Genomic DNA, 18,326 nt, shown 5'->3' on the forward strand with positions numbered 1-18,326 from the left:
GCCAAGAAAGCCAACAGCATCCTGGCTTGCGTCAGGAATAGTGCGGCCAGCAGGAGTAGGGAAGTGATCGTGCCCCTGTACTCGGCACTGGTGAGGCCGCACCTCGAATGCTGTGTTCAGTTTTGGGCCCCTCACCACAAGAGAGACATTGAGGGGCTGGAGCGTGTCCAGAGAAGGGCAACGAAGCTGGTGAAGGGTCTGGAGAACAAGTCTTTTGAGGAGCGGCTGAGGGACCTGGGATTGTTTAGTCTGGAGAAGCGGAGGCTGAGGGGAGACCTTATCGCTCTCTACAACTACCTGAAAGGAGGTTGTAGCAGGGTGGGGTCAGTCTCTACTCCCACGTAACTAGCGGTAGGACGAGAGGAAATGGCCTCAGGTTGCGTCAGGAGAGGTTTAGATTGGATATTAGGAAAAATGTCTTTACTCAAAGCGTGGTCAAGCATTGGAACAGGCTGCCCAGAGAGGTGGTGGAGTCACCATCCCTGGAGGAGTTCAAAAAACCTGTGGACGTGGCACCTCGGGGACATGGTTTAGTAGGCATGGAGATGTTGGGTTGACGGTTGGACTAGATGATCTTAGAGGTCTTTTCCAACCTTAATGATTCTATGATTCTATGATTCTACGGTGTAGAAGATTTGTCTCCAAAGTGGGGTGCGCAAGAAGGTCCACCGGGGGGAGGGCGGGGAGTGCCCGCTGACATGGCTACTGGGCAGCCTGCAGGCGGGGGTTGCGGGTCGACCAACAATCCTTGGGGCAGCTCTTTGGGGCTCCCAGGGCCGGGGGTCGGGAGCTTCTCCGTTACTTTCCCAATAGTGGGGGCCAGAGGAGCGGAGGAACAATTTGGTCCAGCACCTTCCCAGCAACCAGGCTGTCTGTTTGTTGATTAACCCATAATTTCATAAAATGGGTGTGGGGAGCCTGTCTGACGGGCCTGTCGGAAACCCCATTCCTCACCCCCTGAACATGCCCGTTCTAGATCTCGCTACTCTCTGTCGAGGCTCCGTTTGTGCCCGGGTGGGCGGCCGCCTTGTTGCCCCAGGGGAGCCCCCACAGGGTCTCCCCGCCCTGCTCAGCCCTGGGGAGCCCCATTGTGACGTCAGAGCCATGTGACTGTGAGGTCAGAGCCGGCCGCCCACACAGCCCTGTGGCGCGCGGGGAAGGAGCCCACAGCTGCCGTGTGGCTGTTGCCCCGGGCAGGCGCGCTCCTGCTGGAGGGCAGCGTGGGGCTGCTGCTGGAGCTGTTTTTGCCTGGACAGGCCACACTGCTGGGGCTGAGGCGGAGGAGCTGAGCGAGGAGCCTGCCTTTGCCCAGAGATGGCGAGGAGAAAGGCACCCCGGAGAAGATGCCAAGGGGCCTCAAAAGGCTCCTTGGGGAACACGGCCGACCGAGAGCCGGCAGGGGAGGCAGCAGGCCCGAGCCGCTGCCAGACGAGTAGGTACGAAGTGGGCTGCTCCTGCCTGGGGTGTCAGGTTGGGGTGGTAGCAGGGCCTGCTGCTGCCAGCTTGCTTCCTCTTCTCCCACTGCAGGCCTGTGAAGCAAAGGATGGGGAAAGGAGAGGGGGGACCCCTGGCAGCCGCCCAGCTGTGCTGCCCTCTCTCGCTGCAACTGGCATATCCCCTGGGAGGCTTCCCGAGGCCGACCTCTGGCAAGGGCCTCGGCTCACACAGCGTGGGGACGGTGGGCAACAAGCATTTCTCTTGTTCCTCCTACAGGAGCCTCTGCACGGAGGTGGAGCTGGTGGCACGCTTTTTGCGGTCAACTCCCAGCTGAGATTGACCGCAAAAAGCGTGCCACCAGCTCCACCTCCGTGCAGAGGCTCCTGCTAGGCAGGAACCAAGAGAACTGCATGTTGCCCACCGTCCCCACGCTGTGTGAGCCGAGAGCCCTTGCCAGAGGCTCGGCCCTCGGCGAAGCCTCCAGGGAGATATGCCAGCTCTGCAGCGCCCAGGAGGAGGGCATAGGGCTCGGTGTCGCCTCCCCGCAGGGAGCCAAAACACGCGTGGCTGGGCATCCTGGAGAAGAGACCTCAAGACACAGGCCTAACTTTTCTCTGGTTTCTTTGCCCAGGGACGGTCTTCGGCCTTGCTTGCCATGCAGCAGGTGCCCTTGTCTCCCTGTGGAGACATCTGATGAGCATGTGCGTCTTCACCACGTACGTACTACATGTTTCTGCTGTGGACGGGGCGAGAAGGGGGATGTCCGAGGGCGAGTGCAAGCAAAGGGGAGAGCCCGGGGTGTTCCCCAGCCAGCTGCCCAGCGCTGCCCAGCGCCACTCAGGCGGCGAAGCTCGGGTGCTGCTCGTGCTGTGGCCGTTCTCAGGGAGAACCAAGGGCAAAGCCCCTCGGTAGTCTCACTCCCGTGCATTTGATTTGCCGGATGCCCAAACTTTGGCTGTGGTAGGACAGACTGCCGCGTAGCCAGACGCTCGGGTGCAGAGCTAAGCCTCCGCAGGGGAAGGGTTTTCCCCAGCTCTGGCAAGAGACAGCACCGGTCGGGGAGGGCTCTGGGAGGAAAGCCGGACAAGGCTCCGGCGCTTCCCAGCTGTGCGGAGAAACACCCCTAAGAGAGATCTGTGTGATCACAAGTGAGAACGGGCCTGCTTTCTCAGCCCGTTCTCACAGCCAAAGAGGGAGCAAGGTCCACGCCAGAAAGACTGCTGAAAAGCAGTCTTCATTTGCTCGACCTCTTTACTTCCCGGGATTCTTTTCATTCCCGTTCGGAAGGTGCTCCTGGAGCTCTTCCTTTGGGGAAGAGCTGCCGGCAGTGTTGAGCGGTGTGGACAGAAACCGTGTTCCTCCTGGGCGCTGCTGTGTGAGCTCTCTGTCAGCAGCAGGCTTCCCAAATGGTGGCTTTTCAGCCTGAAAAGGGAAATGCACCTGTGAAGGGGTTTGCCCAAGAGTTGGCTCATTGACAGCCACAGGACTCCCTCTTTTTCAGGCAAAAGATGGCCCTGCAGAAGAAGAGGTTCTTGGAAGTCGTCTTCTTGTTGCTCCCACTGGCTCTTGGTGAGTTTGCGTGAGCAAACATCTGAAAGCGCCAGCCTGGCTGTGCTGGATGCCAGCTTTCAGCTGGCCAGCTTTCCTTTTTGGCGCGTACCTGTGGAAACTCCTGTGGCCCAAGTGCTTCCTGAGTATGTCCTTGACTGGGACTTGCTTTTGCACTACCAGTAAGAGGTGTTAGTCTGCCAGCCATGCTGCTGCTCTGGCCAGGGGACCAAATGGCTTGCTTAGTCTGCAGGTCTGTGAGAGAAGGCCCCATGTATTTCCCAGCCTCAACTGGGGATTCCCAGAGGGGCCGTGCAGGGGGACCGATGGAGAGGTACCTCTCCTAGCCCAAGCAGCCCCAGCAGCCTGAAGCAGTGAGGGGAAATGGGGACTCGTTCCGGGGCACCGAGCACACCTGAAGCTCACGGCTGCGCAGTCCCCTGACACCTGGGGTGATGGCTCCCGGTCAGAGGCGCGTCCCCTCTCTCCACCCCACGTTCCCCACCTCCTGAGCTAACCTGCTGCCCCACCCCCGAGGCAACAGGGAGGAGACAGCGCGACTGCAGGGATCGCTGGCAACCCTACTCCAATAACTGTCTCTTGGTGATGTGAATTGCAGCTGGTGTTTACTGCGGGACCTCACTGCCGGTGTGGACAACGTGGGCAAAGGGACTGATAGAGGTCGGTGCCTCTTGTGGGACAGGCACCTCCTGCAAGGGAGCGTTGCCGACAGTGGCTGCATAAATCACACGGGCTCTTCTGCTTCCACGCAGGGTGACCCAAAGAAGCAGCAGCTTTTGCCGTGTCTTCCTAGGGAAGCCTCTCCTGGGAAGCCCCGGCAGCTCTGGTGGTAGATTCTCTAACGGAGCGTTTTTCCCTTTCAGGAGCTGACATGTGCGTCTGCAGCACAACTGAAGATCCTGAGGTAAGAGGTGTTTCCTGAGCTGGAACTGGGTCTGTGCAGAAGCGTCAGCCGACCTCGTGCTACCTGCACTCGTTTTCCTAACAGCCAGGGCTCCCGTCCTTCCCTCCTGCCTTTGCCTTTTGCTCAACCTGGTGAGGAAGGCAAGCACTCGCGAAGCAGGGAAAGCACGTGTGTCTCTGCTCCTTGCTGAGCTCAGATGCTCCCCAGAGGGGATGGGCGGCTCTCTGACAAGATCTGCTTTCCTCTTCCTGCAGGAGCTCGCGCGCTTTGCTGGCGGAGCAAACCCAAAAGATGCAGCTTCTGCTGCAGGAGGTGGCTCAACTGACGGCGGAAATCAGGAGTGGGAAGAAGGTGACGCTGCATTTTGGGGAAGGAGGCTTGGCTGGGCAGAACCCCTGAGAAAGCACTCCTTGGGATCAGTGGTGGGCTCAGACGGCTGACCGTGGCAAGCCAGCCTTTGCCAGGGGCTTGCTGGGCGAGCTTCTGCGCTGCACAGAGGGCCCTCCTCCGGGCCCAGTTTAGCCGGGCCGCTTCAGGCAGCGGAGGACTCCCGACATCCTTCCGTTTGCATGCTGGTGCCTCTGGCTGCTCTGGCCGGGCCCCTGAGGCAGTGGTGAGACCCAGGCACGCTCACGGGGCCAGCCATTGCTGGCAGGGCCTTAGCCCGTCTCCCAGCTGACCTGGAGAGCGTGGCGGGTGGGGACGAGGGTGTGGGGACCCTCGTCAACCCACCTCAGGGCCATGGCCGTGGCCACAGATAGTGGTCCTCAGTCCTCGTGGCTCACGTCAGCAGCTGAGAGTCTCTCAGCTCTGTGGACAAGGCTTGCCTTGCGTTTCTGACGCTGACTCTTTGCTTCTCCGGGCGCTAGTAGCCACGCTGAAGTGGTCCTTTTCTCTGTTCTTTCATGGCTTTCCCAGGAAGTTTGGGAAGTGAACCAGGCCGTGTCCGATATGGCTTCGGAAGTCTACGTCAAGACGTCTGACTGGGCCCTGAAAAGCTCTGGTATGGACACAAGCAGCCCAGTCTCCTTGCCCTGTGCTTGTCTGCAGCACTCCCCAAAGGAGGCTGTGCTCCAGGCGCTGCTCTCCAAAGTGGGGGAGCTTAAATGCTTCATGGGGTCCAAGAGCAAGGCTGTGGCGGAGTGGTTCTCTCAGCCTCCCTCCCAGTCCTGCCCTCGGCCTCTGCGCGGGTGCCTCTGGTGCTGCCCCCGCACGCGTTCCTGTGCCGACGGAGGGGCTCTCTTCCTCTCCGCTGCATTTGGAAAGGGAACGGCTGGGTCATCCTTTGCTGCCCACACGCAGCAAGCCCTCAGCTTTGGTCTGCTGTCATTCACATGGGCGCCTGCTGTCTCCCAGCACCCTCAGACCACCTCCTCGTGGCGCTGTGAGAGAAGCAGTCACCAGGCACATGGATGCCGTCATTGCCCTGCGCCGCTGGGCACCCCCACCAGCGTGGTGATGAGGACGGGACTGACAGATGTGGAGCCGGCCGGCAGCGTCAGAAATAGTGTCGGAGCACCGCCAAGTCCTCCTAGTCTGTGGCCTCTTGCAGTCATCTGCTCTCCCTTCCTTACAGGTGCCACCATTGACATGCAGAGAACTTCCGAGACCTACGACTGCAAAAAGGAGTGGATCTGCAGGGTTTTATGGTTCTTTCGCACTGCCAACCCTCCTGATACTATTTTGCAGGTATCGTAGCAGAAATCAGCGGTGCTGGTTTCCTTCCTTCCTGTGGAGTCGGGGACCGACCTCAGGGGCTCTCCCCTCAGTCCAGTGGTACTGCTCAAGCCCACAGTGTTGCTCAGGTTCCTGAAACCAAAGCTCGAACACAGGGCTGGGCTTGCTAGAAATCAGTGGTTGCCCTCAGCAGGGGAAGAGAGCTGAACTGAGCTGAACTGCTGCATCTTGCCCACAGTCCTCTGTCACAGCTGGGTGAAAGACTTTCTCCCTGGTGACCCCGTTTCCACACTCATCCCTAACAGCGCCTTTTCGGGGGTGGGAGGCAGGAGGTGCCCTGCAGCGCCACTGGGCAGAGAGGTGTTTCTGTAAGGCCCTGACTAGGGTGGTTGCATGACCGGTATTCTCCTCTTTTCCATAGTAACTGAGAGCCCCCTTTGTCAGGCAGGGAAGGCGGCCCTCTGCTTCTGTCCATTTCCTCACACCCGCCTCATTTTCGAGCTGAAACAGACCCCACAGACGCACCGGCGCCTATGCTTCAAGCTGCATGAGCAGTTGTGTCGGCCCCGATGCTCTCTCACACTTCCTTGCTCTCGCGTTCTGGTTGCAGCCGGATGTTTCCCCAGGAAACTGCTGGCCCCTCCAAGGGCATCAAGGCCAGGTGGTCATCAGGTTGCCGGCACGAGTCCATCTGACTGCCGTCAGTGTGCAGCACATCTCCAAAGACGTCTCTCCATCTGGGACTGTCATCAGCGCCCCCAGAGACGTCGCTGTCTTTGTAAGTCTCTTGCTGGGGGCTTGTGGCTGGCATCTGGCCCTGGGGGAAAGCCATGACAGGGACTTGCTTGCTTTTGTGCGTCCTCTGAGGTTTGTGTCCTGCTCTCTCCTGAGCACCGCAGTGCCCTAGCGGGATACTCGAAGGGCTGTAGAGATTTCATGCCTCTCAAGACTTATTCTGGCCAGAGCACCTCAGGGTTCTTGACCAAAACTCAAGGCAGCGACTGAGCTCCACCCTAACCAGTGCTAGACTACTGCTAGAGCCCCAGGAGAGGCTGGGTAGATAACAGGGCTGACCCAGCGCGTACGTTCCCTCTTTGTCGGGACGAGTCTGAGCTGCTCTGCTTGTGCTTTGCCCCTGAGGGACTGGATGCGGACGGGGAAGAGGAAGCTCTCCTTGGGACGTTCATGTACAACGTGGCAAAAGAGGCCATTCAGACCTTCCCTCTGAAGGTACGGTCCACGCGCGGGGGCAAGATGCCAGGGAGCAAAACAGGTTTGCCTGCAAGTCCGTGGCAGGAAGAGCGTGAATGCTTTCTCCCTGGGCGCAGGGGCCCGGACCACCGCCGAGAGAGACCTGGCGGGGTTGGGAGGGCTGAGTAGCAGCATGCGGTGCTGGTAGCAAAAGGATAGCAAGGGCAGGGTCACGCCCGAGGGAGCACGAGTCCTGAGAGACCCTTGGCTCCAGCCACTGCCTTCAGCAGAGCCAGCTGCACACACGGCCACTCCACCAAAGCGACTGTCTTTGTGCCGTGGAGAAACAGGGACGCCTGGTGGCGAAAGCCGTCGGGCAGCACCATTGCTCCATCCTGTGGCCTGCTGGCAGGCTGGACAGCGTCCTCTCCTCCCAGCGTAGCCTGCCCCTTCTCTCCCGGTTGCTCTCGCGCCTGCCAGGAGGAAGGCAGGCAGAGCAGACAGCGGGAGCTTGGGGGCGTTGCACACCAGCTGCCCCACGTACAGGAGCGCCTCCCTGGCCTCTCCGTTGGCACAGAGCAAGCAGCAGAGAGAAAGGGGCAGAGGGAAGGGAGACGCAGCCCCAGCCGGGCCGGCATGCAGAGAATGCCAGGTGCCTTCCCCCTTCCCGTGTCCCCAGCCTCCCCAGCAGGCCGGGTACCAGCAGTGAGCCTAGATGTCCACAGCCGCTCCCACCCACTTTTGGGAGCTTGTTCCTGAGCAGGAGCAGGGCTAGCAGCGGGAGATACGTTGATTGCACCGTCGCTCTTAACACCTCCGTTTCCTTTTCCCTCTTTTCTTCACAGAACGCGCCGCTTCCCAGAGCCTTTTCATATATCAAACTTCTTGTGAAGAGCAACTGGGGAAACCCAGCGTACACCTGCATTTATCGAGTGCAGGTTCACGGGAAGATGGCAAAACCAGAAAGCGTCGACTGAAACCAGAGAAGAAAAAGAAGGACAAAAAAACAAAAAGAAGAAAAGGAGGGGGAAAAAAGCAATGATGAGGCAGTTCAGATCGGTTCAGGCGCAGGAGCAGGCTGTCCCCATGTGCCGTAAGACGAACCGGCGGGGAAGACGACCGGCCTGGCTGAACAAGGATCTTTTGCTGGGACTCAGGAAGAAAAAGGAGAGTTTACCAGTTTTGGAAGAAGGGGCAGGCAACCCAAGAAGAGTACAGGGGTCTCGTCAAGTCATGCAGAGAGGAAATTAGAAAGGCAAAAGCCCAGCTAGAACTCAAGCTGGCCACTGCTGTAAGAGATAATAAAAAATGTTTTTACAAATACATTAACAACAAAAGGAGAGCCAAGGAGACTCTCCCTCCTTTATTGGATGCGGGGGGGAACATTGCCACCAAGGATGAGGAAAAGGCTGAGGTACTTAATGCCTTCTTTGCCTCAGTCTTTAATAGTCAGGCCAGTTATCCCCAGGGTATTCAGCCCCCTGAGCTGGAAGACAGGGACGGAGAGCAGAATAAACCCCCCGTAATCCAGGAGGAAGCAGTTAGCGACCTGCTACGCCACCTGGACACTCACAAGTCTATGGGGCCGGATGGGATCCACCCGAGAGTACTGAGAGAGCGGGCGGAGGAGCTTGCCAAGCCACTCTCCATCATTTATCAGCGGTCCTGGTTAACAGGGGAGGTCCCAGAGGCTTGCCAGTGTGACGCCCATCGACAAGAAGGGCCGGAAGGAGGATCCGGGGAACTACAGGCCTGCCGGCCTGACCTCGGCGCCGGGGAAAATTATGCAGCGGTTCACCTTGAGTGCGCTCAACAGGCATGTGCAGGCCAGCCAGGGGTTCAGGCCCAGCCAGCATGGGTTCACGAAAGGCAGGTCCTGCTTGACCAACCTGATCTCCTTCTACGACCAGGTGACCTGCGTAGTGGATGAGGGAAAGGCTGTAGATGTTTTCTACCTGGACTTTAGTAAAGCCTTTGACACTGTCTCCCACAGCGTTCTCCTAGAGAAGCTGGCAGCTCATGGCTTAGGCGGGTGTACTCTTCGCTGGGTAAAAAACTGGCTGGATGGCCGAGCCCAGAGAGCTGTGGTGAACGGAGTTAAATCCAGTTGGCGGCCGGTCACAAGCGGTGTTCCCCAGGGCTCAGTTTTGGGGCCAGTCTTGTTTAATATCTTTATCAATGAGCTGGATGAGGGGATTGAGTGCGCCCTCAGTAAGTTTGCAGGTGACCCCAAATTGGGCGGGAGCGTCGATCTGCTCGAGGGTAGGAAGGCTCTGCAGAGGGATCTGGACAGGCTGGATCGATGGGCCGAGGTCAATTGTATGAGGTTTAACAAGGCCAAGTGCCGGGTCCTGCACTTTGGTCACAACAACGCCATGCAACGCTACAGGCTTGCGGAGGAGTGGCTGGAAAGCTGCCTGGCGGAAAAGGACCTGGGGGTGCTGGCTGACAGCCGGCTGAACGTGAGCCGGCAGTGCGCCCAGGTGGCCAAGAAAGCCAACAGCATCCTGGCTTGCGTCAGGAATAGTGCGGCCAGCAGGAGTAGGGAAGTGATCGTGCCCCTGTACTCGGCACTGGTGAGGCCGCACCTCGAATGCTGTGTTCAGTTTTGGGCCCCTCACCACAAGAGAGACATTGAGGGGCTGGAGCGTGTCCAGAGAAGGGCAACGAAGCTGGTGAAGGGTCTGGAGAACAAGTCTTTTGAGGAGCGGCTGAGGGACCTGGGATTGTTTAGTCTGGAGAAGCGGAGGCTGAGGGGAGACCTTATCGCTCTCTACAACTACCTGAAAGGAGGTTGTAGCAGGGTGGGGTCAGTCTCTACTCCCACGTAACTAGTGGTAGGACGAGAGGAAATGGCCTCAGGTTGCGTCAGGAGAGGTTTAGATTGGATATTAGGAAAAATGTCTTTACTCAAAGCGTGGTCAAGCATTGGAACAGGCTGCCCAGAGAGGTGGTGGAGTCACCATCCCTGGAGGAGTTCAAAAAACCTGTGGACGTGGCACCTCGGGGACATGGTTTAGTAGGCATGGAGATGTTGGGTTGACGGTTGGACTAGATGATCTTAGAGGTCTTTTCCAACCTTAATGATTCTATGATTCTATGATTCTACGGTGTAGAAGATTTGTCTCCAAAGCGGGGTGCGCAAGAAGGTCCACCGGGGGGAGGGCGGGGAGTGCCCGCTGACATGGCTACTGGGCAGCCTGCAGGCGGGGGTTGCGGGTCGACCAACAATCCTTGGGGCAGCTCTTTGGGGCTCCCAGGGCCGGGGGTCGGGAGCTTCTCCATTACTTTCCCAATAGTGGGGGCCAGAGGAGCGGAGGAACAATTTGGTCCAGCACCTTCCCAGCAACCAGGCTGTCTGTTTGTTGATTAACCCATAATTTCATAAAATGGGTGTGGGGAGCCTGTCTGACGGGCCTGTCGGAAACCCCATTCCTCACCCCCTGAACATGCCCGTTCTAGATCTCGCTACTCTCTGTCGAGGCTCCGTTTGTGCCCGGGTGGGCGGCCGCCTTGTTGCCCCAGGGGAGCCCCCACAGGGTCTCCCCGCCCTGCTCAGTCCTGGGGAGCCCCATTGTGACGTCAGAGCCATGTGACTGTGAGGTCAGAGCCGGCCGCCCACACAGCCCTGTGGCGCGCGGGGAAGGAGCCCACAGCTGCCGTGTGGCTGTTGCCCCGGGCAGGCGCGCTCCTGCTGGAGGGCAGCGTGGGGCTGCTGCTGGAGCTGTTTTTGCCTGGACAGGCCACACTGCTGGGGCTGAGGCGGAGGAGCTGAGCGAGGAGCCTGCCTTTGCCCAGAGATGGCGAGGAGAAAGGCACCCCGGAGAAGATGCCAAGGGGCCTCAAAAGGCTCCTTGGGGAACACGGCCGACCGAGAGCCGGCAGGGGAGGCAGCAGGCCCGAGCCGCTGCCAGACGAGTAGGTACGAAGTGGGCTGCTCCTGCCTGGGGTGTCAGGTTGGGGTGGTAGCAGGGCCTGCTGCTGCCAGCTTGCTTCCTCTTCTCCCACTGCAGGCCTGTGAAGCAAAGGATGGGGAAAGGAGAGGGGGGACCCCTGGCAGCCGCCCAGCTGTGCTGCCCTCTCTTGCTGCAACTGGCATATCCCCTGGGAGGCTTCCCGAGGCCGACCTCTGGCAAGGGCCTCGGCTCACACAGCGTGGGGACGGTGGGCAACAAGCATTTCTCTTGTTCCTCCTACAGGAGCCTCTGCACGGAGGTGGAGCTGGTGGCACGCTTTTTGCGGTCAACTCCCAGCTCAGCCGGTCAAGGGCCTGCAAAGTGGCGCAAGAAGGCCACAGAAGCTGCAAGTGAGTTAGCACTGCTGCTTGCTCTGAAGTCCTCGGGGGTGAAGTCGGAGAGCTGCGCTGTGCCAGAGCTCTGGCCAAACGTCGCAAGTGGCAGGAGAAGTGCAGGCTGCCCTGCTCTTCGCCCCAGGGAGGGAGGGCATAGGGCTCGGTGTCGCCTCCCCGCAGGGAGCCAAAACACGCGTGGCTGGGCATCCTGGAGAAGAGACCTCAAGACACAGGCCTAACTTTTCTCTGGTTTCTTTGCCCAGGGACGGTCTTCGGCCTTGCTTGCCATGCAGCAGGTGCCCTTGTCTCCCTGTGGAGACATCTGATGAGCATGTGCGTCTTCACCACGTACGTACTACATGTTTCTGCTGTGGACGGGGCGAGAAGGGGGATGTCCGAGGGCGAGTGCAAGCAAAGGGGAGAGCCCGGGGTGTTCCCCAGCCAGCTGCCCAGCGCTGCCCAGCGCCACTCAGGCGGCGAAGCTCGGGTGCTGCTCGTGCTGTGGCCGTTCTCAGGGAGAACCAAGGGCAAAGCCCCTCGGTAGTCTCACTCCCGTGCATTTGATTTGCCGGATGCCCAAACTTTGGCTGTGGTAGGACAGACTGCCGCGTAGCCAGACGCTCGGGTGCAGAGCCAAGCCTCCGCAGGGGAAGGGTTTTCCCCAGCTCTGGCAAGAGACAGCACCGGTCGGGGAGGGCTCTGGGAGGAAAGCCGGACAAGGCTCCGGCGCTTCCCAGCTGTGCGGAGAAACACCCCTAAGAGAGATCTGTGTGATCACAAGTGAGAACGGGCCTGCTTTCTCAGCCCGTTCTCACAGCCAAAGAGGGAGCAAGGTCCACGCCAGAAAGACTGCTGAAAAGCAGTCTTCATTTGCTCGACCTCTTTACTTCCCGGGATTCTTTTCATTCCCGTTCGGAAGGTGCTCCTGGAGCTCTTCCTTTGGGGAAGAGCTGCCGGCAGTGTTGAGCGGTGTGGACAGAAACCGTGTTCCTCCTGGGCGCTGCTGTGTGAGCTCTCTGTCAGCAGCAGGCTTCCCAAATGGTGGCTTTTCAGCCTGAAAAGGGAAATGCACCTGTGAAGGGGTTTGCCCAAGAGTTGGCTCATTGACAGCCACAGGACTCCCTCTTTTTCAGGCAAAAGATGGCCCTGCAGAAGAAGAGGTTCTTGGAAGTCGTCTTCTTGTTGCTCCCACTGGCTCTTGGTGAGTTTGCGTGAGCAAACATCTGAAAGCGCCAGCCTGGCTGTGCTGGATGCCAGCTTTCAGCTGGCCAGCTTTCCTTTTTGGCGCGTACCTGTGGAAACTCCCGTGGCCCAAGTGCTTCCTGAGTATGTCCTTGACTGGGACTTGCTTTTGCACTACCAGTAAGAGGTGTTAGTCTGCCAGCCATGCTGCTGCTCTGGCCAGGGGACCAAATGGCTTGCTTAGTCTGCAGGTCTGTGAGAGAAGGCCCCATGTATTTCCCAGCCTCAACTGGGGATTCCCAGAGGGGCCGTGCAGGGGGACCGATGGAGAGGTACCTCTCCTAGCCCAAGCAGCCCCAGCAGCCTGAAGCAGTGAGGGGAAATGGGGACTCGTTCCGGGGCACCGAGCACACCTGAAGCTCACGGCTGCGCAGTCCCCTGACACCTGGGGTGATGGCTCCCGGTCAGAGGCGCGTCCCCTCTCTCCACCCCACGTTCCCCACCTCCTGAGCTAACCTGCTGCCCCACCCCCGAGGCAACAGGGAGGAGACAGCGCGACTGCAGGGATCGCTGGCAACCCTACTCCAATAACTGTCTCTTGGTGATGTGAATTGCAGCTGGTGTTTACTGCGGGACCTCACTGCCGGTGTGGACAACGCGGGCAAAGGGACTGATAGAGGTCGGTGCCTCTTGTGGGACAGGCACCTCCTGCAAGGGAGCGTTGCCGACAGTGGCTGCATAAATCACACGGGCTCTTCTGCTTCCACGCAGGGTGACCCAAAGAAGCAGCAGCTTTTGCCGTGTCTTCCTAGGGAAGCCTCTCCTGGGAAGCCCCGGCAGCTCTGGTGGTAGATTCTCTAACGGAGCGTTTTTCCCTTTCAGGAGCTGACATGTGCGTCTGCAGCACAACTGAAGATCCTGAGGTAAGAGGTGTTTCCTGAGCTGGAACTGGGTCTGTGCAGAAGCGTCAGCCGACCTCGTGCTACCTGCACTCGTTTTCCTAACAGCCAGGGCTCCCGTCCTTCCCTCCTGCCTTTGCCTTTTGCTCAACCTGGTGAGGAAGGCAAGCACTCGCGAAGCAGGGAAAGCACGTGTGTCTCTGCTCCTTGCTGAGCTCAGATGCTCCCCAGAGGGGATGGGCGGCTCTCTGACAAGATCTGCTTTCCTCTTCCTGCAGGAGCTCGCGCGCTTTGCTGGCGGAGCAAACCCAAAAGATGCAGCTTCTGCTGCAGGAGGTGGCTCAACTGACGGCGGAAATCAGGAGTGGGAAGAAGGTGACGCTGCATTTTGGGGAAGGAGGCTTGGCTGGGCAGAACCCCTGAGAAAGCACTCCTTGGGATCAGTGGTGGGCTCAGACGGCTGACCGTGGCAAGCCAGCCTTTGCCAGGGGCTTGCTGGGCGAGCTTCTGCGCTGCACAGAGGGCCCTCCTCCGGGCCCAGTTTAGCCGGGCCGCTTCAGGCAGCGGAGGACTCCCGACATCCTTCCGTTTGCATGCTGGTGCCTCTGGCTGCTCTGGCCGGGCCCCTGAGGCAGTGGTGAGACCCAGGCACGCTCACGGGGCCAGCCATTGCTGGCAGGGCCTTAGCCCGTCTCCCAGCTGACCTGGAGAGCGTGGCGGGTAGGGACGAGGGTGTGGGGACCCTCGTCAACCCACCTCAGGGCCATGGCCGTGGCCACAGATAGTGGTCCTCAGTCCTCGTGGCTCACGTCAGCAGCTGAGAGTCTCTCAGCTCTGTGGACAAGGCTTGCCTTGCGTTTCTGACGCTGACTCTTTGCTTCTCCGGGCGCTAGTAGCCACGCTGAAGTGGTCCTTTTCTCTGTTCTTTCATGGCTTTCCCAGGAAGTTTGGGAAGTGAACCAGGCCGTGTCCGATATGGCTTCGGAAGTCTACGTCAAGACGTCTGACTGGGCCCTGAAAAGCTCTGGTATGGACACAAGCAGCCCAGTCTCCTTGCCCTGTGCTTGTCTGCAGCACTCCCCAAAGGAGGCTGTGCTCCAGGCGCTGCTCTCCAAAGTGGGGGAGCTTAAATGCTTCATGGGGTCCAAGAGCAAGGCTGTGGCGGAGTGGTTCTCTCAGCCTCCCTCCCAGTCCTGCCCTCGGCCTCTGCGCGGGTGCCTCTGGTGCTGCCCCCGCACGCGTTCCTGTGCCGACGGAGGGGCTCTCTTCCTCTCCGCTGCATTTGGAAAGGGAACGGCTGGGTCATCCTTTGCTGCCCACACGCAGCAAGCCCTCAGCTTTGGTCTGCTGTCATTCACATGGGCGCCTGCTGTCTCCCAGCACCCTCAGACCACCTCCTCGTGGCGCTGTGAGAGAAGCAGTCACCAGGCACATGGATGCCGTCATTGCCCTGCGCCGCTGGGCACCCCCACCAGCGTGGTGATGAGGACGGGACTGACAGATGTGGAGCCGGCCGGCAGCGTCAGAAATAGTGTCGGAGCACCGCCAAGTCCTCCTAGTCTGTGGCCTCTTGCAGTCATCTGCTCTCCCTTCCTTACAGGTGCCACCATTGACATGCAGAGAACTTCCGAGACCTACGACTGCAAAAAGGAGTGGATCTGCAGGGTTTTATGGTTCTTTCGCACTGCCAACCCTCCTGATACTATTTTGCAGGTATCGTAGCAGAAATCAGCGGTGCTGGTTTCCTTCCTTCCTGTGGAGTCGGGGACCGACCTCAGGGGCTCTCCCCTCAGTCCAGTGGTACTGCTCAAGCCCACAGTGTTGCTCAGGTTCCTGAAACCAAAGCTCGAACACAGGGCTGGGCTTGCTAGAAATCAGTGGTTGCCCTCAGCAGGGGAAGAGAGCTGAACTGAGCTGAACTGCTGCATCTTGCCCACAGTCCTCTGTCACAGCTGGGTGAAAGACTTTCTCCCTGGTGACCCCGTTTCCACACTCATCCCTAACAGCGCCTTTTCGGGGGTGGGAGGCAGGAGGTGCCCTGCAGCGCCACTGGGCAGAGAGGTGTTTCTGTAAGGCCCTGACTAGGGTGGTTGCATGACCGGTATTCTCCTCTTTTCCATAGTAACTGAGAGCCCCCTTTGTCAGGCAGGGAAGGCGGCCCTCTGCTTCTGTCCATTTCCTCACACCCGCCTCATTTTCGAGCTGAAACAGACCCCACAGACGCACCGGCGCCTATGCTTCAAGCTGCATGAGCAGTTGTGTCGGCCCCGATGCTCTCTCACACTTCCTTGCTCTCGCGTTCTGGTTGCAGCCGGATGTTTCCCCAGGAAACTGCTGGCCCCTCCAAGGGCATCAAGGCCAGGTGGTCATCAGGTTGCCGGCACGAGTCCATCTGACTGCCGTCAGTGTGCAGCACATCTCCAAAGACGTCTCTCCATCTGGGACTGTCATCAGCGCCCCCAGAGACGTCGCTGTCTTTGTAAGTCTCTTGCTGGGGGCTTGTGGCTGGCATCTGGCCCTGGGGGAAAGCCATGACAGGGACTTGCTTGCTTTTGTGCGTCCTCTGAGGTTTGTGTCCTGCTCTCTCCTGAGCACCGCAGTGCCCTAGCGGGATACTCGAAGGGCTGTAGAGATTTCATGCCTCTCAAGACTTATTCTGGCCAGAGCACCTCAGGGTTCTTGACCAAAACTCAAGGCAGCGACTGAGCTCCACCCTAACCAGTGCTAGACTACTGCTAGAGCCCCAGGAGAGGCTGGGTAGATAACAGGGCTGACCCAGCGCGTACGTTCCCTCTTTGTCGGGACGAGTCTGAGCTGCTCTGCTTGTGCTTTGCCCCTGAGGGACTGGATGCGGACGGGGAAGAGGAAGCTCTCCTTGGGACGTTCATGTACAACGTGGCAAAAGAGGCCATTCAGACCTTCCCTCTGAAGGTACGGTCCACGCGCGGGGGCAAGATGCCAGGGAGCAAAACAGGTTTGCCTGCAAGTCCGTGGCAGGAAGAGCGTGAATGCTTTCTCCCTGGGCGCAGGGGCCCGGACCACCGCCGAGAGAGACCTGGCGGGGTTGGGAGGGCTGAGTAGCAGCATGCGGTGCTGGTAGCAAAAGGATAGCAAGGGCAGGGTCACGCCCGAGGGAGCACGAGTCCTGAGAGACCCTTGGCTCCAGCCACTGCCTTCAGCAGAGCCAGCTGCACACACGGCCACTCCACCAAAGCGACTGTCTTTGTGCCGTGGAGAAACAGGGACGCCTGGTGGCGAAAGCCGTCGGGCAGCACCATTGCTCCATCCTGTGGCCTGCTGGCAGGCTGGACAGCGTCCTCTCCTCCCAGCGTAGCCTGCCCCTTCTCTCCCGGTTGCTCTCGCGCCTGCCAGGAGGAAGGCAGGCAGAGCAGACAGCGGGAGCTTGGGGGCGTTGCACACCAGCTGCCCCACGTACAGGAGCGCCTCCCTGGCCTCTCCGTTGGCACAGAGCAAGCAGCAGAGAGAAAGGGGCAGAGGGAAGGGAGACGCAGCCCCAGCCGGGCCGGCATGCAGAGAATGCCAGGTGCCTTCCCCCTTCCCGTGTCCCCAGCCTCCCCAGCAGGCCGGGTACCAGCAGTGAGCCTAGATGTCCACAGCCGCTCCCACCCACTTTTGGGAGCTTGTTCCTGAGCAGGAGCAGGGCTAGCAGCGGGAGATACGTTGATTGCACCGTCGCTCTTAACACCTCCGTTTCCTTTTCCCTCTTTTCTTCACAGAACGCGCCGCTTCCCAGAGCCTTTTCATATATCAAACTTCTTGTGAAGAGCAACTGGGGAAACCCAGCGTACACCTGCATTTATCGAGTGCAGGTTCACGGGAAGATGGCAAAACCAGAAAGCGTCGACTGAAACCAGAGAAGAAAAAGAAGGACAAAAAAACAAAAAGAAGAAAAGGAGGGGGAAAAAAGCAATGATGAGGCAGTTCAGATCGGTTCAGGCGCAGGAGCAGGCTGTCCCCATGTGCCGTAAGACGAACCGGCGGGGAAGACGACCGGCCTGGCTGAACAAGGATCTTTTGCTGGGACTCAGGAAGAAAAAGGAGAGTTTACCAGTTTTGGAAGAAGGGGCAGGCAACCCAAGAAGAGTACAGGGGTCTCGTCAAGTCATGCAGAGAGGAAATTAGAAAGGCAAAAGCCCAGCTAGAACTCAAGCTGGCCACTGCTGTAAGAGATAATAAAAAATGTTTTTACAAATACATTAACAACAAAAGGAGAGCCAAGGAGACTCTCCCTCCTTTATTGGATGCGGGGGGGAACATTGCCACCAAGGATGAGGAAAAGGCTGAGGTACTTAATGCCTTCTTTGCCTCAGTCTTTAATAGTCAGGCCAGTTATCCCCAGGGTATTCAGCCCCCTGAGCTGGAAGACAGGGACGGAGAGCAGAATAAACCCCCCGTAATCCAGGAGGAAGCAGTTAGCGACCTGCTACGCCACCTGGACACTCACAAGTCTATGGGGCCGGATGGGATCCACCCGAGAGTACTGAGAGAGCGGGCGGAGGAGCTTGCCAAGCCACTCTCCATCATTTATCAGCGGTCCTGGTTAACAGGGGAGGTCCCAGAGGCTTGCCAGTGTGACGCCCATCGACAAGAAGGGCCGGAAGGAGGATCCGGGGAACTACAGGCCTGCCGGCCTGACCTCGGCGCCGGGGAAAATTATGCAGCGGTTCACCTTGAGTGCGCTCAACAGGCATGTGCAGGCCAGCCAGGGGTTCAGGCCCAGCCAGCATGGGTTCACGAAAGGCAGGTCCTGCTTGACCAACCTGATCTCCTTCTACGACCAGGTGACCTGCGTAGTGGATGAGGGAAAGGCTGTAGATGTTTTCTACCTGGACTTTAGTAAAGCCTTTGACACTGTCTCCCACAGCGTTCTCCTAGAGAAGCTGGCAGCTCATGGCTTAGGCGGGTGTACTCTTCGCTGGGTAAAAAACTGGCTGGATGGCCGAGCCCAGAGAGCTGTGGTGAACGGAGTTAAATCCAGTTGGCGGCCGGTCACAAGCGGTGTTCCCCAGGGCTCAGTTTTGGGGCCAGTCTTGTTTAATATCTTTATCAATGAGCTGGATGAGGGGATTGAGTGCGCCCTCAGTAAGTTTGCAGGTGACCCCAAATTGGGCGGGAGCGTCGATCTGCTCGAGGGTAGGAAGGCTCTGCAGAGGGA

At 58.9% G+C, this 18,326-nt stretch overlaps 2 protein-coding genes across 6 annotated transcripts; both read left to right on the forward strand.

Moving 5' to 3' along the window:
* The first annotated feature begins 2,121 nt into the window (after positions 1-2,121).
* Positions 2,122-8,094, forward strand: LOC142420756 (sperm-associated antigen 4 protein-like). Its single transcript, XM_075524974.1, has 9 exons — positions 2,122-2,153; positions 2,922-3,006; positions 3,870-3,910; positions 4,165-4,261; positions 4,829-4,913; positions 5,487-5,599; positions 6,198-6,365; positions 6,728-6,817; positions 7,624-8,094. Exons 1-9 carry the CDS (start codon positions 2,131-2,133, stop codon positions 7,753-7,755), a joined length of 834 nt encoding a protein of 277 aa, XP_075381089.1. The 5' UTR covers positions 2,122-2,130; the 3' UTR covers positions 7,756-8,094.
* Positions 8,095-8,111: 17 nt separating this feature from the next.
* On the forward strand, positions 8,112-17,366 carry LOC142420755 (sperm-associated antigen 4 protein-like). 5 transcript variants are annotated; one of them, XM_075524968.1, is made up of 12 exons: positions 8,112-8,594; positions 10,978-11,084; positions 11,333-11,417; positions 12,186-12,270; positions 12,869-12,930; positions 13,134-13,174; positions 13,429-13,525; positions 14,093-14,177; positions 14,751-14,863; positions 15,462-15,629; positions 15,992-16,081; positions 16,888-17,366. In XM_075524968.1, the coding sequence occupies exons 1-12, from the start codon at positions 8,358-8,360 to the stop codon at positions 17,017-17,019; spliced, it is 1,302 nt and encodes a 433-aa protein (XP_075381083.1). In that variant the 5' UTR covers positions 8,112-8,357; the 3' UTR covers positions 17,020-17,366. The 5 variants fall into 5 exon arrangements, with proteins under 5 accessions (XP_075381083.1, XP_075381085.1, XP_075381088.1 ...); XM_075524970.1 differs by having other exon boundaries at positions 8,450-8,688; positions 16,888-17,027; XM_075524973.1 differs by having other exon boundaries at positions 8,451-8,594; positions 12,203-12,270; positions 16,888-17,027.
* Positions 17,367-18,326: the final 960 nt, after the last annotated feature.

The sequence above is a fragment of the Mycteria americana genome, chromosome 25 (genome assembly GCF_035582795.1).
Source record: "Mycteria americana isolate JAX WOST 10 ecotype Jacksonville Zoo and Gardens chromosome 25, USCA_MyAme_1.0, whole genome shotgun sequence".
NCBI classification, from domain to species: domain Eukaryota; kingdom Metazoa; phylum Chordata; class Aves; order Ciconiiformes; family Ciconiidae; genus Mycteria; species Mycteria americana.

Bases quoted from the DNA above. Each gene is read 5' to 3' on its own strand.
- LOC142420755 (XM_075524968.1), top strand. From the start codon at position 8,358: ATGGGGCCGGATGGGATCCACCCGAGAGTACTGAGAGAGCGGGCGGAG. The intron at 11,418-12,185 runs GTACGTACTACA...TGACAGCCACAG, and splicing joins AGCATGTGCGTCTTCACCAC to GACTCCCTCTTTTTCAGGCA. The intron at 13,175-13,428 runs GTAAGAGGTGTT...CTCTTCCTGCAG, and splicing joins GCACAACTGAAGATCCTGAG to GAGCTCGCGCGCTTTGCTGG.
- LOC142420756 (XM_075524974.1), top strand. From the start codon at position 2,131: ATGAGCATGTGCGTCTTCACCAC. The intron at 3,911-4,164 runs GTAAGAGGTGTT...CTCTTCCTGCAG, and splicing joins GCACAACTGAAGATCCTGAG to GAGCTCGCGCGCTTTGCTGG. The intron at 5,600-6,197 runs GTATCGTAGCAG...TTCTGGTTGCAG, and splicing joins CTCCTGATACTATTTTGCAG to CCGGATGTTTCCCCAGGAAA.